General features: G+C 34.7%; 3 protein-coding genes across 6 annotated transcripts; 2 read left to right on the top strand and 1 right to left on the bottom strand.

Annotated features, from left to right (window-relative positions):
- Window positions 1-5,626: 5,626 nt before the first annotated feature.
- Window positions 5,627-9,563, top strand: LOC8275694 (RNA-binding protein 24-A). 3 transcript variants are annotated; one of them, XM_048374495.1, is made up of 7 exons: window positions 5,627-6,253; window positions 6,339-6,435; window positions 7,471-7,507; window positions 7,587-7,821; window positions 8,080-8,167; window positions 8,266-8,350; window positions 9,172-9,563. In XM_048374495.1, exons 1-5 carry the CDS (start codon window positions 5,965-5,967, stop codon window positions 8,154-8,156), a joined length of 735 nt encoding a protein of 244 aa, XP_048230452.1. In that variant the 5' UTR covers window positions 5,627-5,964; the 3' UTR covers window positions 8,157-8,167; window positions 8,266-8,350; window positions 9,172-9,563. The 3 variants fall into 3 exon arrangements, with proteins under 3 accessions (XP_048230452.1, XP_048230451.1, XP_048230450.1); XM_048374494.1 differs by having other exon boundaries at window positions 5,637-6,253; window positions 6,339-6,474; window positions 8,281-8,350; XM_048374493.1 differs by having other exon boundaries at window positions 5,639-6,253; window positions 6,339-6,474.
- Window positions 9,564-10,369: 806 nt separating this feature from the next.
- LOC8275693 (trafficking protein particle complex subunit 11) lies at window positions 10,370-17,223 on the top strand. 2 transcript variants are annotated; one of them, XM_048375079.1, is made up of 9 exons: window positions 10,370-10,901; window positions 10,996-11,057; window positions 11,153-11,267; window positions 11,358-11,481; window positions 11,962-12,042; window positions 12,167-12,508; window positions 13,549-13,679; window positions 13,798-14,636; window positions 15,320-17,223. In XM_048375079.1, the coding sequence occupies exons 1-9, from the start codon at window positions 10,564-10,566 to the stop codon at window positions 16,801-16,803; spliced, it is 3,516 nt and encodes a 1,171-aa protein (XP_048231036.1). In that variant the 5' UTR covers window positions 10,370-10,563; the 3' UTR covers window positions 16,804-17,223. The 2 variants fall into 2 exon arrangements, with proteins under 2 accessions (XP_048231036.1, XP_002532487.1); XM_002532441.4 differs by having other exon boundaries at window positions 10,372-10,901; window positions 13,549-13,715.
- Window positions 17,224-17,394: 171 nt separating this feature from the next.
- Window positions 17,395-22,496, bottom strand: LOC8275692 (glutamate--tRNA ligase, chloroplastic/mitochondrial). The gene is made up of 13 exons (XM_002532440.4): window positions 22,115-22,496; window positions 21,912-22,030; window positions 21,665-21,786; window positions 21,001-21,183; window positions 20,563-20,681; window positions 20,359-20,407; window positions 20,142-20,243; window positions 19,847-19,949; window positions 19,676-19,739; window positions 19,303-19,417; window positions 18,730-18,830; window positions 18,037-18,193; window positions 17,395-17,894 (listed from the first exon to the last, which is right to left on the bottom strand). The coding sequence occupies exons 1-13, from the start codon at window positions 22,381-22,383 to the stop codon at window positions 17,664-17,666; spliced, it is 1,734 nt and encodes a 577-aa protein (XP_002532486.1). The 5' UTR covers window positions 22,384-22,496; the 3' UTR covers window positions 17,395-17,663.
- Between the last annotated feature and the right edge of the window lie 2,180 nt (window positions 22,497-24,676).

Genomic DNA, 24,676 nt, shown 5'->3' with positions numbered 1-24,676 from the left:
TGTGTATCTCATACCAAATGTTAAGGACACATATACAACGTTTCCCTATATATATTTTGAAAAATTGGGGGCTCAAGTGAAAAAAAAAAAGTTTTAGGTATATAGAAAATATTGTGAAGATTTTGAAATTTAGGAGGTCAAAATGAAAAAAAAAGAAGGTCTAATGATATAAAAAAATTGAAGTATTTGTTTCTTTTTCTAAATTTGGTTCATTATTTAAATCTTTATTTAAATGGTCCGATTTGACTAATTAATTGCAATTATAGTTAAATTAAAATCTCGGTCAAAATCGGATAATACCCTCTTAACCTAGATACTAACTTCTTTTTAGTTTATTAATATTGTTTGTCTCTCAAAATAATGCATAAAATCATGACGAAAGTGAAAAAAGAAATGATTTCATCCATCATTTTTCTTTTTAATTTATGATTTTCACTTATCACTTACTTTCTTGTTCATCCGTAATCTGACCATGGTAACTCGTGTGTCGAACCTCCACGCTCTTTACCATGAGATTTTGAGTCTCGTTAGCCCCAAGACATTGATCTCGAACTAGAAAAGTAAAAGCTTGAGCTTGAGTCGCCGGCTCATTCTTCAACAGGCACGCGGTCAGAGGACTATTCGTTGAAGATAAAAGTACATCGAACCCATATTAAGTTTTACCGTGAGCAACTGCTCGTTTTTTATCAGAAGCTTGTGATTTAGTTTTTCAGAGTTTGTCTCAATTTGGTACCGCTCTCGCGGCCCGCACCGATCCATTGATTTCTGCCGCTTCCGTTATTGCTGCGGATTTGCCGCGGTAAGGAAGAAGGGGAGAACAATATGTAAATATATATGGACAGTGATGTGTAAGTTGAATAATGACACATTATTTGTCACGTTATTACAATCAATTAACTAAATTGACTATTTAAGTAAAAATTAAAAGAATAGACCAAATCTAAAATTAGATGTAAATATTTTGATTTTAGTGTTAGTTAGGTCAAATTTTTTTTTAAAAAGATATAAGAATTTTTTTTGAAATTTTTTTCAAAATTTTTTGAAATCAAATTTTTTTAATAATACTACTGACTTTTCTGTTTTTTCTTGTACGTACGTGTTGATATCTCAATTTGTTTTTGTTTTACACACAGAGGCTAAAAATAATATTAATGATTCATTTAATCCTATCACTATCACTTAAATAAAACGTATGCATACTTTGCAAAATTAATGACTACCGTTGGGGAAATGGAAGATTTGGATATATATATATATATATATATATATATATGTATGGTCCAGGGCAGAAGTAAATGCTTTGTTCTTTATGACATGGCCTTTGAACACCCAATCAGCTAACATCATTTAATTCATTTCTAACTATCAAATTCCATTTATACTTTTTCCGCATGCAGGAATAATCTATCTTTACAACATTAATCACACTCAAAACTTTCTCATCTAATTTTAAACAATACATTAATTAAATTTCATTTATTTATTTGTAAAGCTCAATTGAAGGAACTAGACTCCCTTCTACATACATACTTTAATAGTAAATTTGTGCATTTATGGATTCAATTTAGAAAAGTTGCATGCATTTGGAGTGCTAATTGAGCTGTTCTCTTCGAGTGATTAAGGAAAAGACAATCCGATAAGAACTAGAACTATTTGTGAATTGTGATTCATGTGTGAAAGCTTGCAAATTAAGTACTATCTATCTTAACAAGTCAAAAGCCATTTATCATTATTACTTGTAAGTTGTCAGTTGTAACACCCAATTTTAATTGTAATATCACATAATCTTTATTAGCTACTTTTTCTCTAGTTACAGAAATAAATTTGAAAAGTTCTAATTTAAATTTTTATTTAAATTGAGACCATGAAGGAATTGGCAAAACAAAAAAAAAAAAATCATTTTTCAAAATAAAAAAAGGGTTGAAATCTTTTTTCCGACAGGAGTATTCTATACCGAAAATAATTTTTAATTATTTATTTTAAATTTATTTTTGTATTAACATATGTATTAATATAGAAGTAGAAAGAGTACCAGAAAGACCGTTAAGCAATAAAATCATTCTGCATTAAAAAAATATAAAAACAATTAAGCTTTTGAACTTACATATTTTTAAATTTTAAATTTTTTTATGTTCAATTAAATGTAATTAGTTATTGTTGGTATCATAGATTCTTAAGTTAATTTTTAAATAAAAAAAATAGTATTTTAATTAATGTCGTTAAGTTTATGAATTAATAATATAATTTGTATTTATAAAAATAAGAATAAAAGGATGATATATGACTTAAACTACAAAGATTTGGGATTTAGGGAAAGAAAGACTTTCTTTTTTAAATTGAAAATGTGTTATAAAAAAGAAGAAGAAGAAGAAGAAAAAATCGCAGAAGCAACAAAAGAAGATTGAAGCCAATTAGCAAAAGCAATAACACCCCTCACACCATGGAAGCTAGTCAAGAAAAAGAAAGAGAGCCAGAAAATAATAGACTTCAACAGCCACTCCTCAAAAGAAATAGAACCTGAATCAGAGATCAATATATTCCAGGCTAACCTGAAATGGAACCTGTGGAGCATCTTCTATTTCTAATTTAGATTAGGTACCTAATCCGATCACCACATGCAATCCTTTTCTGAATTGGTGCAAATGTCACGTGAATTTTATTTTATCCCCAAACTTTATCCACGTGCGGCCTAACTTGCTTTATTTCCTTCAAAGTTAAAATTGTTAGTCAGCCTTTCCTCGGATACAAATTTTTTTGGATTTGAGCTCCACGGTGTGACACAGGGGCATGCTTAGTGGCATCGACGATTTCATAATAGAAAAATGCATATTTACCCTGTTGCACCTTTATTATTTTTTTAATAATTCTCTTTAATATTTTTATTTTTTTATATTAAGTCATTGTATTTCTATTTTTATTGACATTCTGTTGTTTTTTAACCGGATATTAGTGTATGTATCACATACTCTGTTAATGTTAATGAGAAAGTAAATAAAATTTTAAATTTTTTCTATTGAATTTTTTTAAACATTTGCATTCTAAACTTTTGACATTGAGTCTTTACATTTTAATTTTTGGCAACATTAGCCTATTATTTAAAATTTAAAATAACATAAATAGTAAATATAGTTATTATAATTTAATTTAATTTATTATCTTGATTAAAAATATTTGTAGAATTAGTCAAACTATAAATCAATTAATAGAATATACAAATGCTAATGACAATAAAATGTTTATAAAAAAATAAATACATTTGTCATATATATATAATGAAAGTTGAAGGTCCATTTAAATCTTTTTTTATAATCTTAATAATTATTTTTTTAATTATTAGTAATATATTAAGAATAAATTATATATGTGCTAATAAAAATCTGGAGGAGTAATATCGCTAAAAATAAAAGTATAATGATTTAATATCAAATATAGAGTATAGCGGATAAATGTATAAAAATGCTAAAATATAAAACTCAAAAAATTATTGCCATCCTCGTTAATTGAGCATGTATCACATGCACTAATTTATTATTAAAAAATATATAATGTTAACAAAAATAAAAATACAGGAGGCAAAATATGTGTTTTTTCTTTTAATAATTAAATTTGGTATATTTGGAAGGACAATAACACAACAATACTGTGTGTCATATGCCAAGAAACTTGCTGAGAAAATCATTTCTGCTATGGATCAAGGGGAAGATTCTAATGTTCATGAGCAGAGATTTGACCAGCAGCCTGAGAAAATGATGTCCCTCCAGGAAAGGTGTTAAATATGCACATATTGCTAAATTTAGCCTGTGAGTGGCTAACTAGTTCAAAATTCTGTAATGTGTTGTTCCTTTCAATTGTCTTCTCTTTTAATAAATACTCCATATGATTAATACGTGACTAAATCCTCAAGATAAAAATATGGTCAATTTGGCTAGCATATTATTAATATTAATTTCTTGAATTAAAATTCATACCTAAACTAAGTATTATTGATTGAGATGTGATCGTATAATTAATATTTATTCTTAAATTAAGTATTGATTAAAATGTGTGTCTAGATGTGACATAAAATTATAATACTACATAAATCATAACATTGAAGAACAAGTGATAATAGAGGATAAAAATCCTTACATAATTAATGATAGACTAATGATAATCCAATGCCCACTATTAAATAACCAAACAAAGTTGCACCTTCTATGATAAATTAACAATAAGAGTTTAAACTGTTTCCAAATTATATATATATATAAAAGAAAAGAAGGAGTTTTAAAGTGAAATATAAATAATACCAAGTCAATATATCTAGGAATAATCCAATTAGGATCAAAAGTTATATTTATTAAATATTATTTTTTTTATTTCATACTAACAGTTTTTTATTTCGACCTCGTGGTGAACTTGCTCGTACCATCGTTCAGTTTATACATTTGCAAGTATTAAGTTTGAGACATCAGCAATACCGGATCAGACCGCTAACAGAAAAGTTAAAATTAATTGATTAAGGCGTGAGTTAAATGAATAAGAAAATATAAAGTCTAATTAATATTTTTAGATATAGATTCAATAAGTATCAAAATGATTATAACTAACTATTCCAATAGGTAGATTTTAACCGTTATAAATTATTTGTAATTTACTCTTTCGTTTTTATATAAAACGACATCGTCCAGATTTAAAAGAGATCCCCAAACTCCACACCTGATTGAAATGCCAAATCCTGAGATGATAGACTGCAGAATGCAAAATGGCTTTAATGCAAGGAATCATACTCTGGTTTGGAGGCCTGTAGACGCTGTAATGATTGCACGAATCCTAATTGCTTCTAAAATCATGGACTGGGCCTCAATCTCTAAATCTTCACTATCAACAAGAAGGCTGGCCCAAAATCAAAGTTCATAACACTTTTATACTTGTTTAAAATTACTAATTAAATAAAAAATAAAATCCAAAAGAATATATGTGTTTTATTATACAATACTTGAATCCAATATCTGTGCTTCAATCCTATTCTAATTATATTGAAAATTAAATCTAAAACCGTTTATAAATCTGATTATATACTATTCAAACTGTCTGATTAGGATCAAATACAATCAAAGCACACGAAATTACCTAATCCATTACCATCTTTCTATAAAATATTTTAAAATTAATTATTAATAATAAATTGAAAAAGAGACATCCTATAGTAATTATCGGAAAAGTCAAAAGTATATGTTTATAATTTCAAAAACTGGCTGTTTTATAGATTTAAAAAGAAACTTAAAACTCAGCAAAAATAATGAATTTTTTCAAAGGGAAAAATGATATAAAATAAGTCCAAAATTCTGATTAATACACAGCCTTTTAGCTTCATCAATTATTGCCATAAACGAAGTTTGAAGCTTGCAAGAGTCTAGAATTATATGTTTTGGTAAATATTTTCAATTCTATATGTATTTTGAATTCTTTTAATAATAATAAGATATAAATTATTTATTTAAAAAAAAAAAGAAAAAGAAAAAGAAAAATCATCAATCGAATTCGAAGGTAGGCAGGCAAGCAGAATAGTAGCATAGAGTTTGGTACTACTGTATAAAGGATTAGCAAAATTAATAAGACGGACAATGATTGTTAGGCTATTTGGATTAGCACCAAGTCACAAACTTTTAAATTATTGTTTTCTTTTATATTTTAAATCTCTATTTCCACGTCACCTCTGTAACATATTCCGGCCAAACGCCAACAACTGCTCTCTTTCTCTCTCTTTGTCTCCTTCGCCTTCTCAATCTCTTCAAAATTTAATCACGGCCACGATGATTGCAAAGCAACATGATCATGATTTGATTTGATATGATTAGATTAGATTAGATTAGATTAGGTTAGATTAATTTTGTATATGGAAAGATACAGTTTAGATCAGGCAATTCGAATGGAATAGAAAAAGAATAACAAGACGAATATCAGAAGGGTGAGATCGGAGTGATGAATTTTCCGTTTGGGGATACGACGTATAGAAAGGTGTTTGTGGGAGGGTTGGCGTGGGAGACTCAGAGCCATACTTTACGACGTCACTTTGAGCAATACGGTGACATCCTTGAAGCTGTCGTTATCTCTGATAAGAACACTGGCCGTTCTAAAGGTTATGGTTTTGTTACGTTTCGCGATGTTGATTCTGCCAGGAGAGCTTGCTCTGATCCTAATCCGGTAATAGATGGTCGCCGTGCTAATTGTAATTTAGCTTCCCTTGGCCGTCCTCCTGCTCCTCCTTTTGGTATTCTTTCTTTCCCTTTCATGTTTTTTTATTATTCTTGTTATGTGATTTGATTATATGTTTTTCTTTGGATTTTTATTTTCAGGTCATCAGAGATCACCTGGTCCTTCTTTTGGAAGCATCAACTCCCCTAGCCCTAGGGCTCCCTACAGTAGAACTCCTGCCTACCATCAACCTTTACCGTATGGTTATCAACCTGGCTTTTACTATCCTTCTTATGGGTTAGTACCCATTTGCAATTTGCTTCTGTATTCCACTTTTCATATCCAATTCTCTAACAGTTTGTTTGGCAAAATGATGGTAACGTAAGGCAAGTTTTAATAAAGTAAACAAAGATAATGTTTTAGGAGATATGATAGAGTTTTTAATTTTCCTTTATTGGAAAAGAACAGATGGGCAATTGAGATTTTAGAAGGTAATACAGTCTTTCAAACTATTATCTCCATTTGGTGAATCGCAGGTTCTTAAGAAAATTTCATAAAACGTTATTTCCTAGTTAGTATTTTCTTTCAGAACAAAAATGAAAGTGAAAACCTTATAAAACATTAGAAAATCAATATTCGAAAACCTCTATTTAAACAGGTTATAACACTATTTAATAAAAAAAAAATCAGAATAAAATAAGGTAAGGTTCCGCTCGCTTCTCCTACTTAGGGGTGCCGTGCCCGCCCCCTCATCATGAGGTTTGATTTTACTTTGTGCGGAAAGAGCATATGCTAAATAGAGATTTCGGAAGGCAGTATAGAGTTTTCTATGTTATAGTCTTTTAATCCACCAATCTGGTGGGTTGAGGTTTGAAGGATTTTAGAGGTTTTCAAAAGCCCCTAAAAATCTCATCTCTTACTGATGCTTTCTTTCCAACCCTCCAAAAAAGGATTGGAGATTTAAAAACCTTATATAACTCTCAGAAACCTCCAAAAATTTTCATGTGAGGCGGCTAGAAATATCTATCTGACTATGTCTACTTTCACTTGCCTAATTGTGTGCCTTGTATTTGTAATTTCACTACTGGTTCCTTTATGATGCTTTCAATCTATAATTTAGATACACTTATCTAAGCTACTCTTTTAAGACATGGCACAAGCGTTATAGAACACTTTCATTTGAATAAAGAAACTTTGATATTATAATTAATCTTTAGCCTCACTACTCGTATCTCAAGAGATTCATTTGGTTTGTTTCTATCTCAATAGATTCATCTGGTTTCTTTATTGCAGATATTCAACTTATGGGTCTGAATATGTCTATCCACAGGTCACCATTTTTTCAGTTTGCGGTACCTATCTTCTTTTCTTAACCTCTAAAACTGATGTCTTCTATCGGTCTTTTCCAGGGTGTTTACAATCCTTATGCGGCTCAGCAATATATTCAGGTATATGGCATGCCAGGGACTGTTAATCCTGGGGTAAGCACACGTGGACAGTTTGCTCAACCTATTCCTGGCTTTCCTGGATATACCTCTGTTCCAAATTATGGAATGGCGCCCCATCAAATTCTACAGTTTGGTGGATCTGCCAACAGAACAGCCCCAGCTACCATTCCCCCAAATCAATCACCACATCCTTCAGGCAATATTCTCTTCTCTTCTTTTTCTTTTCTGGTTCTCTTTAAAAGTGTATGAAGACAAATTGCACTAACATCTTAGATTTTTGCTCTCAAAGAAATTAACATATGCATGCTGAACCCAATTGATAGCAATGTTGCATAATCCCCAACTCTGGACCTACAGTTGTTACCTTAATCATAGGGGCTCATATATGCTGACGATGGATTATACCTTATGAAGACTAATTTTCTTTCCTTTCCTTTGTTGGTGGCTACTCCAGATGCAGGCCAGGCACAAATTATATTGTCTTCTAATTCTCCTCAATTCACTAGTGGTTCTGATCAAACAGCTAGTTAAGTGGTTGGAAGGTATTTTCACATCTTGCTTTGACGTTTGCCCTTTTTCTTTTCTAGGCTGTATATATCTTTATGCTTGAGATCCTTTTTTGTATTGTATATATGTTCAGATTCTTGTATTGCAGCATGATGGACAACATTATTACTGCGGGCTTCAACTCCAGCCTTGGAAATAGTTATCTTTTAGTTGTTAAGGTATGCCTGCTTTTCCTCCTATGTTACATTCATAGTGGTTCATGAGTGAGTAATTTTGGGCTATGATTTTTCACCATAACTTAATTGACTGGAAATGCAAGGGGAAACCTGGCCAGAGTGTAACAAGAAAGAAAAACGATGTAAGGGGACAATGAGTCTTTAGGATTTTAAAAAAATTCACTTGTTTAGCCAAATAGGAGGCCTTCAAGCCAAGTTACAAATTTCAAGTTTGTTGTGCTTAGGCTCACATAAGGAAGTTTTGTTAAGTTTTAACATATATATAAGTATATATAAGCTTAGAATATATTGACTCGGAAATTTCAGTCATGAGTGAACATGACTGTAGTAGAAGTGTGACTTGGAGGCTGATCCAACGCTAGTCAGCATGTTAGTTGGAGGGTGTTCAATCTGTATTACGAGTATGAACTGCCTGAGAATGGTGGTCTTATAAGACTACCAACTTCTTGTTTTCATTTGGCAATAAACTTTGCATGGACATTCTTGTACCTAGGCCTTCGGGTCAAATCTAATATTCACCACATCTTCCTAGCGTTTTGTTTTGTTGAGAGATTTTTGCTGGGAATCTACAGACTCCAATCTAGTAGTATTCTATTGTTTATTTTTTACTTTCAAATCAGGAGAGAAGCAGAGAAGGGAGATCTAAGGTTCTCTTGGCTCCTTTCATCATTTTAGTTGATGTGCTCTTAGATATGAGTTCCATGTGGTAAAACTGCCAATTCATCAATGCGCAGTTGTGCACAAATACTGAAATGATAGAAGTCTCAAATGTAATTTTTTTCTTCTAAATAAATTGCATGCAGGCCATTCATAGTCGTCATCAATTCGTCACCAGAGATAATTTAAAAGGAATCGAGGCAGTCTGAAGCTCAAAAGTAAGAAACATGAAGAGCGGAGACTTTGATGTTTTAGCTAGTGTCTATAAAATGTGGTTCTCTGCCATGGGTTCCAGGCAGGGTGTAATTGAAGGTTCTCTGGGATGCAAATCTCTCTGCAGATATGTAAATAATTGTAAAACCCGCAACTAGGAATCAAAATGTGATTCTTTAATTGTCTGGATACAGGGGATGGATCTGTGGTCAAAAATCATATAGAATTGTGGTGTAAATGGTGAGAACTGTATATATATTCTGTAAATAGAATTGATGTCATTTTTCATAGTGTTTGTTTATAAAAATGGGGATTACTTTCTTAAGACTTGAGAACATTTTGATTCTGTTGGAAAATCAATGAGAGTGTAATGGAGAAAGCTTCAGAAGCTTTTGTGATTTTGGATAACTGGTGATGATGAAAGAACTGAAGGTCATTCCAATGAAAGAAGATGGGAAACATCACTTGGGAAAGATCATCCCCCACCATTAATGGTGGGCGTAAATGATTCGATTCCTTATAATTAATATATATTTTTTAATTTTTTATACGACTCAATTATATGTTAAAAATTAACTCCATTTTGAATATTATCATATGTTCATTAGAAACAGAAATCATTAATCTTAAATTTAACAAAATAAATTATTAATCTTAAATTAAATAAGTTACAGTTAAATTTATTGATTATTTATTTATTTAATATTAATATTATAATATATTTAAGGTAAAATAAATTTTTTTTTAATATAATAAAAAATAATTTATTTATTCAAAAGCGTGTAAATGAGATGAATTAAAATTATTTCATGAATTAAGTTTTCTTTGTATTCAGATTCTATAATTTATATTATTTTGTGAATTTAAATAAATTGTCGCCGAAAAGTATTTGAAATTTACAATCCCATTGCGCGCAAAATTCAATGAGAGTTGAGTTCGTGTACCATACAACGTCGCACGCCTAAATCCATTTTGCAGCCAACAAGAAGTATTAATTAAAGCTGATTAAGTTGATAAATGGAGATCTCAGCTAAATTAAGGTGGCGAGCTTTAGGAGCTGAGTAGTATAATGAGAGGTGGAATTGGGCTTTACTGGGCTTGATAAAACTACGCAGGCAAAAATCGAATATCTTGCCAGTTGGTAAGTGTGACATGTCGTTTGGCATAAGATGGCTGTTAATATTTTTGTTCTTTTTAATTGAAACGACGTGTGTTCGAATAAATCCGAGTGGTTAGCAAGATCGAAGAAATTAGGAGCACAGCAGGCGAAGAAGAAAAAAGGAGAGTAGCAGTGGCAGTTGCATTTGATTTGAGAGGAAGGAAACATGGAAGAGTATCCGGAGGAGTTGAGAACACCGCCGGTGAGTCTGATAGCGTTGGTAGGATGTGGAGAGCATCATCCGGTAATCTCAACGCATCTGTTGGCGGAGCAGCCTCCAATGAACACACTAGCTTTGCCCGACTTGTCTAAGATCTCTCTCCTTTTGAACTCTTTTTCCGATAGAAATCTTCCTCCTACTGCCGGTGGTATTATTAAGAGAGACTGGCTTCTTAAGCACCGCACTAAGGTTCCTTCCGTCGTCGCTTCTCTATTTACCTCCGATCATGTCTCTGGTGATCCCGCTCAGTGGCTTCAGCTCTGCTCCGACCTTGAGGATCTCAAGTATTTTCGCCTCTTCTTTTCCTTTCTTATTTGCTCAATTTTCAGTTTTTGATCTACATTTTATTTTATTTTTTTTCATTTTCGTTGCGGACAGAACCTTGATTCGTCCTAAGAGCATCAAATTGGTTGTCATTGTTGTTCATTCTTCTCCCGTTGGTATCACTCAACTCTAACACTAATTTCTCTCTATCTCTCTCTTTTTAATGTTATATATGCTTGCTAATATCAAACTTTATTAAATAATAATGCAGATGATATCAATGAAGACCGAATAAATGCACTCCGCAAGCGTGCTGAATTGGACTCTAAATCCCTTATTCTCTTCAACCCTGCTGATTCTGTACGCCTTAAACAATCTCTCAACAAGTATCTCTCTCTCTCTCTCTCTGTGTTATCTTTTCTTGGTTATTTTTCTGCAGAGAATATTTTTTGTTTATATTGTGCACTAATTTGCAGGCTGGGCAGCATATTTGCTGAATTAGCTAATACTTATTACAGAGATGAAGGTCGCAGGATTAAAACACGCGTTGAAAAGAAGAGTTTCAATTCTCATGAGTTGAATATTCGTTATTGCTTCAAAGTATGCCTTTTTCTTGTATTTTTCACTTGAGGATATGTACATGCCTTGTTACTGAATTCAGTCCATCAAACCATATTTCTTGCATTTTGACTTCAATTTGCATCATATTGTCGGCCTAGTACATTAAAGTTTCATTTATCTGCTGCAAGTAGCCATATTCAGCATTAAACAAGCAATTTTGTAGGTTGTAACAATTTGATAAAGTTCTTGCACTGCTAATAAGACTGATTTTCCTGGTCGCCATTGATGTTTGGCTCACATGAATGAGTGTCAGCCATGATTTTCACTATACATTAATGGTAAAAAGACCTTCAACTTAGTAATGCACATGGAATGACCTTGTAGTATTTTGTAGTTCGTTTTCTTTGTGTATTTCGTTTGGATGAGTCTACATAAACTACAAGTTCTACAACTTATTAAAATGTGATGTAAACTATGAGTCTGTTCAAAGTTCTCAATGCTTCTTCCATGAATTGCTAGGTTGCTGTGTATGCAGAATTCCGGAGAGACTGGGCTGAAGCTTTGAAATTTTATGAGGATGCATATCATATACTGCGTGAGGTAATTTTGCATTGTCCCTTCGTTGGTCATATTCTATTTATGTGCTGCTCTATTATTACTTATCTGTAGCCACTTGTTAGCATGGGTAAGCATTTCCAGTTGTTTACACGTGCATTTAATGCAGATGGTTGCCACCACGAATAGGTTGCCAGTCATTCAGCGCTTGGTTGAGATAAAAACTGTTGCTGAGCAACTTCATTTCAAAATATCAACTTTATTGTTACATGGCGGAAAGGTTATAGAAGCCATTACATGGTTCCGTCAACACATTGCTTCTTACAAGAAGCTTTTAGGAGCAGCAGAAGTTATTTTTCTTCACTGGGAATGGATGAGCAGACAGTTTTTGGTATTTGCTGAATTGCTTGAGACCAGTTCGAAAGCCCTTACTAGCCCTACTAGTCCAACTTTAGCCACTGCAGACAGGTCTTTGACTGAATGGGAATTTCAGCCAGCTTATTACTATCAGGCGAGGACCCTAATAGACCTGCCTGACCTTACTGGAATTTTAACTCATTTATGTGATTGATTTTTGCAAAGTTTTTGTGGACCCTTTTCCCTTAATTCTTTTTACGGTCTTCAAAAAGCATGAGGAAAAGAAAGGAGGGATAGGAAAGATGACAGAATGCACTAATCAGGACATGCTGACATCTGGTTGGTGATAATGATTTTGATTCATGTTAAGTTACTGTATTTAGAATTTAATGAGTGCTGAAAGGATAATTGGTCGAACTGTATTGCTTTTCTATCTTCTTTGTGTATGAGACCTGTTAGATTATGATCTTACAATCCAATGGTTGATCTTCTGCATTGAGAGATTTGTCACGAGAAAGAAAAAGTCAAATATTAAAAGGTGATTCTGTTCTTATCTTCCTTGTGCCTGTCATAACTGTGAGCTGGTCATCCTTGTAGGAGTTGATAAAAATGCGTGCTATTGGTATCATTTTTTATGTCACGATTAAAAATCTTGGCATTGGTTGTCATGATTTCTGATGAGTGGCTCTTTTTTTTTAACCTGAGCTGGTTGTCACTTTCTTGCCCATGGATTATCTGTGTGACCTTGATCAATTCTACAACTGGTTGAATAGGTTATCAACTTATAAGGTTGAGGTTCTGTCTTTTACTGTGTGTTACTCATCTTGTGTTGAATTTTGGATGCCATATTCTCTTAATAAACTATTTCAGTTTAAAGCATCTCTAAAATTTCAAACATTGCAATTTCTCCTATATATGTTTCACGAATGGAACTACCTGGTAGATTTTCTGAAGATGTGTCAAAAGAGTAAGAAAATGATATTGGCATTAGTACAGCTCATCTAAGCTAGATTACACCATCTTAGTTATTCACTGGTTGCATAACTTAAACAGTAATTATATGACCTGCCAAAATATATGTAAATTTACATCTTTTTATCGAATTATAATTTGGAAATTAAAAAAAAAAAATTAATTATTTAATCACATTATACTTTTACTCTATTCATTTACCGTTACTGGATTTCGAAACAGTTAGCTGGTCACTACCTAAAGGAGAAGAGAACATCTTTGGAACTTGCACTGTCAATGTTACAAACTGCTGATGAGACTGACGGTAGAGCTGAATCTGTGGAACCTTCAATTTATGTGGGTCAGTTTGCTCGGTTAGTTGAGCAAGGGGATGCATTTTCTATGCAACCGTAAGTCTTTGCTTGTTGAAATCAAACATGTGCTTAAACCAATCTTTCACTAATTCTAGATATTTTTCACCTGGCTTTGCAGTCTTGCTGATGAAGAGTACACTTATTATGCTATTTCAGAAGGGAAAAGATTTCAAGATTCTTTTGAAATTATTGCTCTTCTTAAAAGATCTTATGACTCATACATCAATCTCAAAGCCCAGAGGATGGCTTCTCTTTGTGGGTTCCAGATGGCTAGGGAATATTTTTCAGTGGGTGACTTAAAGAATGCAAAATTTTTTTTTGATAGTGTTGCAGTTCTATACAGACAAGAAGGATGGGTCACTTTATTGTGGGAGGTCTTGGGTTTTTTGCGCGAGTGCTCAAGGAAATGTGGAATAGTCGAGGAATTTATAGAGTATTCTCTTGAAATGGCTGCATTGCCAATATCATCCGGTACAGGGATCCAGTCTTTCAGATCTAAAGAATTTGGTCCAGCTGGTCCTGCAAGTCTTGAGCAGAAAGAGATTATACACAAGGAGGTTTTTCAGCTTGTCAATGGAGAAACAGGGTTGATGTCTGTTGATGATAACGGAATTCTCCATGTGAACAGAGATAATCCATTGCATCTTGAGATTGATCTTGTCAGCCCCCTTAGGATGGTACTTCTTGCTTCAGTTGCTTTTCATGAACAGATAATTAAACCCGGTGTACCGACCTTGCTTACACTGTCGCTTCTATCACAATTACCTGTTACCATTGATATAGATCAAGTAGAAGTGCAGTTTAATCAATCAGACTGTAACTTTATTATCCTAAATTCTCAAAAACCTCCATCTGCTGCAATGTCCATTGGCCTACAAGGGCGACGGACTGAAACTGCTCCTTCTCTGGCGCTTGTTACAAATAAGTGGCTTCGTTTGACATATGCCATCACATCTGGTCAGTTAGTTTCTCATGCAGTCTTAAATGTTTTCTCATTCTTTACATGGTCAGCTAGATACATGATGACTTTTCCTTGTGGTTTCTCTTGAGTGAGTTTTTGAACTAGATTGAACACGTGCAGGATCATTGCTATTACCTTGATCTGATACTTGTCTCGTTTTCTAGGGATTTCTGTGCAATGTATTTTTATGGCCTTGTCAATGAAGTGATGTAGCTTTGATGGATTGTAGTGGACACCCCAATTTTGATAAGGCAACACATCACAACCCAATGCAATGAATTATGCCAGTACTTGGGTAGTTTTCAATGGCGTTATGCATGATTTTTTTTTTTTCTATTCTGTGTCCGCGCTTGTGAGAGAGGAGAGAAAAGGATGTTATTGCACATGTGGTTCATAAGTTTTTAAAATAGAAGTAATTTTGCTCATCAAACATATCATGAAGGTGCACCATGTATTTGTAAATATACCATATATCTCTATGGAATCTGCAAGTCTCACAACAATTTGACTGGTTTGATAGGCTTGTTTTGTCTTATTGACTTATGGTCTCTGGTGGAGGCTTGCTTACAATGAAAAAAATTTCAAGTCTTCTTTCTGTATCCCCTTGTACAAGAAATTCTTTATCATTCATTTGCTCCTGAGTCCTAATGTAATGACGTCAAATGTTTTGTATATGCAGAACAGAGTGGGAAGCTGGAGTGTATATATGTCGTTGCAAAAATGGGGCCCCACTTCACAATCTGCTGCAGAGCTGAAAATCCTGCTTCAATGGATGATTTGCCTCTTTGGAAGTTTGAAGACCGTGTGGAGACTTTTCCAATCAAGGATCCTGCTCTCGCCTTCTCCGGTCAGAAGGTTGCTCAGGTCGAAGAACCAGACCCACAAGTGGATCTTATTTTAGGTGCCACTGGACCTGCATTGGTTGGAGAGTGCTTTGTAATTCCTGTTACTGTGGCCTCCAAGGGTCATTCTGTATTTTCTGGCGAGTTAAAAATCAATCTGGTGGATGTAAGAGGAGGTGGGTTGTTTAGTCCAAGGGAAGCAGAACCGTTCTCTATGGATAGCCATCATGTTGAGCTTCTTGGTGTTAGTGGACCAGAAGGAGAGGGTGAATCTCAAACAGGTCCTGACAAAATCATAAAAATTCAGCAGTCCTTTGGTTTGATTTCTGTTCCATTTCTCCAAGATGGAGAATCATGGTCCTGCAAACTAGAAATAAAGTGGCATCGACCCAAACCGATTATGCTCTTTGTATCATTGGGCTATTTCCCAGATAACAACGAAATGACTTCACAAAAAGTCCATGTCCACAAGAGCTTGCAAATTGAAGGAAAGAATGCACTTCTAATTAGCCATCAATTTATGCTGCCATTTCGGCAGGATCCACTTTTGCTTTCAAAGCTCAAGCCAAACCCTAATTCTGATCAGAGTGCATCATTGCCTCTCAATGAAACAAGTGTACTAGTTGTTAGTGCCAAAAACTGCAGTGAGGTGCCATTACAGTTACAATCCATGTCCATTGAAGTAGATGACGATACTGAAAGGTTATTTAGCTTGCAACACAGTGGTGAAGATCTTTTAGGCCCTGCGTGCCTTGTACCAGGAGAAGAGTTCAAAAAGGTTTTTACTGTCATTCCTGAGGTGGAATCATCAAATGTCAACCTAGGGTCAGTCTCTCTAAAATGGAGGAGAGATTCTCAAAATAAAGATCAGCTTCATTCTGCTACAGAAGCTTGGGTTTCGACTAGACATAAACTTCCTGATGTAAATGTAGAGTTATCTCCACTGGTTTTGATTGTGGAATGTCCTCCCTATGCCATTCTCGGAGATCCATTTACGTACTCAGTTAAAATTCGAAACCAGACACCGTTGCTTCAAGAGTTGAATTTCTCATTGGCAGATGTGCAGAGTTTTGTATTAGCCGGATCTCACAGTGACACAGTTTTTGTTCTTCCAAAATCAGAGCACCTCCTTGGTTACAAGATTGTACCGCTTGCTTCAGGTTTGCAACAGTTGCCTCGAGTTACAGTGACATCCGTGAGATATTCAGCTGGGTTTCAACCATCTACTGCTGCAGCTACTGTTTTTGTCTTTCCTTCTAAACCCTGTGTTGATATGGCCGATATGGGAGACAGAGAAATAGAATCCCTTGTGGCTGAGTAGTGCTCTCCCCCAACACTGGTAACTGTTCTGCAGAGACAAGGTTCACTCATTAATTGGGATCCAATAGCCAATCTGTGGTTTGGTTGCTGCGCCCTGTGATTGTGAATGAATTGTAGAGGATAATTGGATTCCACCTGAATCCGACTCGGAAAACAAATGTGGCTGAAGTGTTTTTGTTCTTTAAAGAGATTGGGATCCTATAGCATTTTAAGGCAAATACTCTGATCCATGTGTGTTGTGGTTAGCAGATACCGAAGACTGGCTAATGTGATTTGCATTTTGGGAAGATACTGTCGAAAGTTGGTTGTTATATTCCAAACTCGAAGATAAACGATGCCGCATGTAATTTGATATAGAAAAAAACTGCTGTAGAAATTATTTTGTAGAGAGAAATATATTTAATTCTGGTAATTGATTGTACATCTACACATTCATTTTGAAATTATTTCCAAACATGAAATAGCCCACTGACGTTATCATTGAATTGCTAGGAATATCGTGCTAGAAATGAGAGCATTTCTGTTGAAGGGCAGTTTAAAACAAAGGAATTTGATAGAAATCTCTGCTGAATTTTTCAATTTCTTTGTATGGTTGGTTCAAAGATGATATCTGCATAGCATATCCGAGTGTTCATCATACAAACAATAATCAAACCGATAATCATCCTTCCTGAAAGCCCCAACTTTCTTGAATCAAAAGAAAAGGAAAAAGCACTAAACTCATCTCAGCGAGTATGAAACAGGCGGATCCGGATTACAAGCGATATTGTATACATGGAACTTCCCTCATCAAATGCCTTTCAGAAGAATCAATTACAAAAAGGTGAAGTTAAAAATTAGCAGATCATGACATGGTTTTTCTCAGTTTGATACAGTAGCAGCAGGCTCCAAGGGAGGTTGATCCTTGTTTAGGGCTTCCCAGTCAACTTGCCTCAGCATTTCAAACCTTTCGCTCAATGTCACAAATCCAGCTTGTGGAGAAACGATGCCACAATTTCCTGCCTTATGCAGTAGGATCACACTAGCACCCATGTCTGGACCATGGAGCTTTCCAGTTAACAGCAGCCTCAGCGGCATGAAAAGTGATTTCCCCTGCCATAGAAAATGATGGAGAATAGCCAAAATAATTCGTCAAATAGCATGTATTACAGGAAGCATTATTTCTATATCAGAGGGACGGATATCAAACTACAGTAAAACAATACTGGTATCATTCTACACAATCGGTATCCACCTTGCGTTTCATAGATTTGCCGAAGTTCTTCACCCACTTCTGCCAGCCTGAAGGCCCTTCTTCTAGTGCACTTAGAAGTTCACCACTGTCATATGCAGCTAAGAGGCTGGAAGAAACTTCGAAAAGCTTATCTTCTACAACAGTCTTACCTTCTGGACTGCAGATAGTGCAGATAAAGTTAGCTAACTATTCTAACTAATCACATAAGGAAGTTAACTATGGTCAGTCACCAAATAGTTAAGTTGGTTATCAAAAGAGCCGACTCAATTGAATACGTCAAACATAACTCAGAAGATATCATGGTCATTAAATTATGGGATTCAGTCTTCTGTTAAAAAACAAACAGCAATTCTTGCCAAATCTACTCAACAAATTACAGGAAATCGATGAGGGTCTCCAATATGAACCCACAAACGCAATGAACCCAAAGATCCTAATGAAGCCAACCAACAGTCAAGTTGCTGAAGAGTCTGATATACAAGTCTTCTTTTCTGACAAACAAATCTACAACTATACCAAGATACAATACCTACAGTTGATGCATCTCTCAAAAGCATTTTAACCTTGAATTACAAGGTAGAGAGCAAGTCAAGTCATTCTAGTAGGATACAAATTCAAAAGGCCAAAAAGACGATGCCAAATAATAACACATCACGAGACTCAAAATCTGAGATGGAGAACTTCAAGAATCACCTCACTAAAGTAGCATGTAAGGGATAAGATAGCAAATTTGAGAGTGCTTTATCTGAATCAGTTACCAAGTCAATCCCATCCTTAAGCAACTGAACAGCTTCCTGTTTGCACAAAATTGTACTGTGAGTACCATTATTTACTTCTCAATGCATGACTCAGATAAAGAAATATCAGCAAACAGTAAATGCATATGGAGAATGGTAAACTTAAGTTAAACGATGACATGTATGCATTGAGTATGGCTAAGAGCTGTTTAGATCAATCTAACAAAGATAAGATTATCATTCATGACCTTAACATAGATCCTGGGAGCATCTTTTCATCCATGCAGGTAATTCGGCTTTTTACTAAAACAATGAGTAGCAAATGCCACTTTTAGGCTTGTAAAGTGTATGAATCATCATAAATAGTACTAATAAATAGAATTCCATTTTTAAGATGAAAAGAGAAGTGCAACCAAAATCAATCTTCCTATCACTGTCTTGCTGCTCATGCAGACAAAAAAATCCCTGCCTATGGGAAGTAATAAGTATCAGAAAAATGCATGTGAAAATTTAAAGAGATGAACCTTACTTCTATAAATGATCCTTCTGACTCCACAAGGATACCAATGCTCTTCCAGCGTTCACCAATAAGGTTGATTAACTTTTCTGATGAAAGCGCTCTTAAATGCTGACCGTTCATCCACCTCCAATTTGTAGAATTTTTTTAGTTTTACAGGAGAAAATGTTGAGAAGAAATTAACTTAGCAAAGTTTTGCAAGGGACGGAAAGGTCAAATTCTACAACTTGGAAACATAACAATGATTTACAAAAAAAATTGCAATACAAAATCGAAATACAATAATTACAGCATGCTTTCAACCACATGCAATCAAGATAGGGATGGCAGCCTGAGTGAAGGACCAGTGTTTCTCAACAACTGAAATCAGAAGTGTCATGATTACCTTAACTTTGTAGAGTCAAAAATGGCACCACTTTTGTTAACACGTCCAATGGAGAACTTTTCAACTGTGAAATTGCATTAAGAAAAGTTCCAAGTAAATTCAAACCCGAACAATTTAACATTCGAAAAAAGTTTATAAATATATCCATAAACTATAAAGTACAGCACTAACCAAGTTGATCAAGGGTGAAAAATTCATTTTCTGTGCCATCACCCCAACCTAAAAGCGCCAGGTAATTCACCATTGCCTGAGGCAAGTATCCCATCTCCCTGAACTGTTAAATAATGGTTATTCACTACCGGAAACATCTGTCTCTGTCTTTGCTTTCAAAATTACTAAACGCAAAACGATAATGGACCCTAAGAAAAGATAATGCACCCTAAGAATGTAACAAATAAAAATAAAAAAGTAAATCCACACCCTAGAAATGACCAGGACGAAGATTTGCAACAGAACTGAAAAGTACCTGACCTACTGAAGTTGCACCATGCCGTTTTGACAATTTACTCCGATCAGGAGCAAGAATTAAAGAAACATGTGCAAATAAAGGCATGGGAAATCCAAGAGCCTGTTGGAGAATCATATTCAGATAAGTAATCAACTACTCTTGAAAATGGTAGAAAAGAAATGTGCATGTGTGAGTATATAAGTGTATGTGCCTTTAGAAGCAAAATTGATAATACCTTATATATCAGTGCTTGCCTTAGAGTATTTGGTAAATGCTCTTCAGCTCTGAAATGCAATTTTCAGAATAAGATGAAAAAGGAAAGGTACACAATCCACATGCCACAAACAAAAATGTAGAGCTGTAAAGGTAGTGAACAGGAGGAAAATGTCGTATAGCACTCTTATCTGCAAATACTATTTATAGGGATCATACCAATTACCTTATAACATGTGAGATGGCCATGGTAGCATCATCAACAGTAACACAAAAGTTGTACACAGGTTGTCCATTGCTCCTCATAATCACAAAATCTCCAAGAGTGTCCAAGTTCCAACTGACCTTCACGGCATTCATTTAGGGTTCAAAGTCTAAATATTTACAGTGGCTACATAATAAAATAAAAAGTATAATATTTGTGGTCATAAAATTGATTTAAAGGAAAGGATCGACAATCTAAAATGAAGATTACACCAGACAAACTTGTTATCCTAGCAACTAAGGCTCAATGCATCCATTGTGTAGCGAGACCCCAAAGCCTCAGCCAACTCCACACCTACCCTCTTTTTCGTTGTTTAAATTATATCAGTGAAATTACAACAGAAAATTAAGAAGAGAAGTTTAATGAAAATGGGTGACCGATGAGCAAAATGGAACTTACTTCACCCCGTATCAGATCATTAATTTTCAAACTCCCCTCTTTTGGCACACGAAATCGATATGTGTAAGGAGTTGCCTTCGCCAGTTCTTCTTGTACTTCTTCATCTGTAGCAGTGGCCCACTTTCCAGAGTACACCGGAGGCAATTGTTTTAGTTTTGCAATTTCCTTCATTTTTTCAAGCTCCTGGAGAGAAACTATGATAAATGGCAATGAGTTGAATATGATTTCTATGTTCCATGACAAAAGAAAAAGTAAAAATCTTATAGAAAAAAAGTGTGAGCCAAATAAAGTGGATATAGATGTAATGAGCCAAATAAAGTGGATATAGATGTAAGCTTTTTTTCTCTATTTTGGTCAATCAACCAAAAGAATAATTAATAGCTCAAAAACAAAGAATACAGATAACAATCAAGCTCTGAGTTCATAGAGCAAAGAACAGAAAAAACTATACATCATGAAATTAAACTGAATTGCACACAGCTACTTATAGATACAACATTATCATAAAGTAATAACAATCCACAAAAACAAGAAACCCAAAGTTGTTAACTGCATCCAAATACTAAGTTGACAAGATAATAATGGTGATGAAGATAATTTGTTTGACAAATAAGAATGGAGATAAACTGGATAGAAGACGCAAAGGTGTTTGGAAGAACATTACCTCATTAGAGCAGAAGCAACGATAAACATGGGCAGAATTCAAAAGCTTATCAGCATATTGCTTATACAAAGAATTCCTTTCAGACTGCCGATATGGACCATAATCTCCACCGACGTGAGGTCCTAGAATAGAACTTTAGTTAGAGAATGATAATAATATAATATTGAAACACCAGCAGCAATGGGATATGAAACGTAATATAAATGATGGTCAATAATAAAAGCTAACGAGTATATAAAGAAAGAACCTTCATCCCAATCAAGGCCAAGCCAAGTAAGATCACGGAGCAAAGCATCCTCAGATTCCTTAGTAGACCTTTCCAAGTCAGTGTCCTCTATCCTCAACACAAATTTCCCTCCTTTTGACCTGAAAAAAGTTCAATTCTTGAAATAAGAAAACAAACAAGTTTTGAAAAAATACAATCCAGTGATGGAAAATAAAGCAAAGAACCTAGCAAAAAGGTAATTGAAGAGGGCAGTTCTGGCACCGCCAACATGGAGATTCCCAGTTGGTGATGGTGCAAAACGCACTCTCACTTGTCCTTCTTCACCACCACCACCAGCAGAGACAGAGAAGTTCCGACTCCTCCGAAGTTGATGGTTTTGAATATGATTGTATTTGTATACAAAAAAGGAAGGGCACCAAATAGACATAGGAGGAGCAAGATCTGGAATTACCCTCATTCTGATCCACGGCGTCCCTCCTATTACAGTCGCCATTTCCTTCTTATTGACCAAGTTGAGCCGAATGAGTAGCGGAGGGGTTAAGTCAAAGGTTTTTCTTTATACGATAAGGAAGCAACATCAACTCCAGCAAAACCACCATTGATGATGATGTCGTTGCTGGTTTCTATTTTCTAAGCTCCGGGCTGGGCTTCATTTCTTTCCCTTCCATTGGCCCATCTCCTTCTATCTTCCACTCGATTTCCCAGGCCTTTATGAAATATTATTAATTCATGTTTATTAAACAAACAGTAAATATTTATTATTTAGACATTCAATCTTTATTCTTTATTGTTTGCTAATTCTTTGTTAAAAGAAATAATATAAATATTTGATATAACCTTAGTTTAATCTTTTTTTCTCTCTTTACTAACTAAGGACGATTTACATTTTTTCATAAAAAAGAATTTCGTTAAAACAAAGTAATATCTCGCAACACTATATTATAGCAGCATTTAGAAACAAAATTTTATATCAATTGCTTGGAGTTTTGGAGAGAGACAGAAACATGCAATTCCATGCAAAAAAAGAGTAAGGATCAGATTGAGGTGGTTAGGATGGGTGTTTAGATCTTGAGCAATTTCCAAAAAGCTCGTGGAGTGGTAGGGATTGTAGAAAATGGTAGTAGCCTTGGTGTCCTCCATTGGTCGGTGTCTATAAGCTGAATGTGATGCATCTTTCCATGATGGTATTGTTGTTGCAGGTGTTCCACTTTGTAATGAAAGGGGGAGGTCATGTTTTCCTCTAGTAAACCTAGCGGCAATCGAATGAATGTGGAGTGCACAAATGGACAAGCTAAACTATTCGGCTTACAGTGTGCACTGCAGTGTGGTTTTCCAAATATCGTGGTTGAGTCGGACTCTAGCATTTTGGTTCAGAAACTTTTGAGCCCTTTCGAGAGCTTGGGACCTATACAATTAGTAATAGATGATATTAAGCAAATTTGTTTGTCTTTTTCTAATGTAGCTCTTGTTCGTCAGTTTGGGAATTTAGTTGACCATAAGTTAGCTAAGTGGGCTTCTTCTCTAGACAAATATTTGATCCTTTTAGAAGAGAGTTTCATTTAATGAGCATTCAACTAGTCCTTCAAATATAGCAACCATTCTATAAAGTCATCCAACGGGAATCCATCACACCGTAGTCCAAATGGAGAAAGAAGTCATAAGGTACGGGTCCATTGGCAGCCTTTAAATATATGAAAGATTGTCTCAATGGTTTCAGAACAAAAATGACAGCCATAAGATACCTTCATTCCACGATTCCTCAGGTTTTCAAAGCAAGGGAGAGTGTTTGACAGTAGGGGCCATGCAAAATGCTGCAATTTCGTTGGAATTGGGAGCCTCTATATAAACTTCCCAACATCATTTGAGGCATTAGAAGAAGATGCTCTTGAAGAGAACATAGAAGAATGATGAAGTGATAAGAAATATTCGGATTTTACCTCATACTTACTAATCCTAGACAAAGGCTAATAAATAAATCTCTCAGCAATCTAAAGCTTATAGGGATCTTTAAAATCTCTAGGACCTCAGATGGCAAAAATACTTGAGAAACTAAATCCAATTTCCAACACCTCAGCTCTTCATCTATAAGCTCATGAACAAAAGCATCAGCGGGCATTATATTTTGTACCATAAGGCGCTTGTTTGTTAGAGTCGGAATCCAGTTATCATTCCAGATGTTGATGTCACGACCATTACCTACCCGCCAACACACACCTTTATCAAGTATCGTTTTACCCTCCATAACACTCCTTCATAAGTAGCTAAAATTTGATGAAACATTAGCTTGCATAAAACTACATCTAGGGGTATTACTTAGCCTTCAAGACTCGTGCATAATGAGAACTTATTTTCAATTAAGCGCCAACTTTGATTCGCAAACAAAGCCAAATTAAAACGCCTAAAATTTTGAAAGTCGAGACCTCCCGCCTCCTTCCAAGACATACTCGATCCCATCTCATATAGTGAATCTCTCTATTCAGGTTATCCAACCCCTACTAAAACTTTGTAAACAAACTTTGTATACTGTTGTAAATAGCCAAGAGTAATGAGAAACAACTCATTATGTAGATAGACATTACCTGAATTATAGATTTGATTAAAATCTCCTTACCCACTCTTGATAATAAGTGTTTCCTCCATTCCTGCATCTTTTTTCCATACCTTATCCCAACCATAGAAAAGATAACCCTATTTGACTTTCCAATAAGGGTAGAAAGCCCTAAATATTTCGAATGTTGAACAACCTCGTGTACCCCTAAACAACTCTTAATAGCATCTCGCATAAT

This window comes from Ricinus communis, chromosome 5 (genome assembly GCF_019578655.1).
Source record: "Ricinus communis isolate WT05 ecotype wild-type chromosome 5, ASM1957865v1, whole genome shotgun sequence".
In the NCBI taxonomy this organism is placed as follows: Eukaryota; Viridiplantae; Streptophyta; class Magnoliopsida; order Malpighiales; family Euphorbiaceae; genus Ricinus; species Ricinus communis.
The sequence above is the reverse complement of the archived record's forward strand: the minus strand, read 5'-3'. Positions and strand labels throughout refer to the sequence as shown.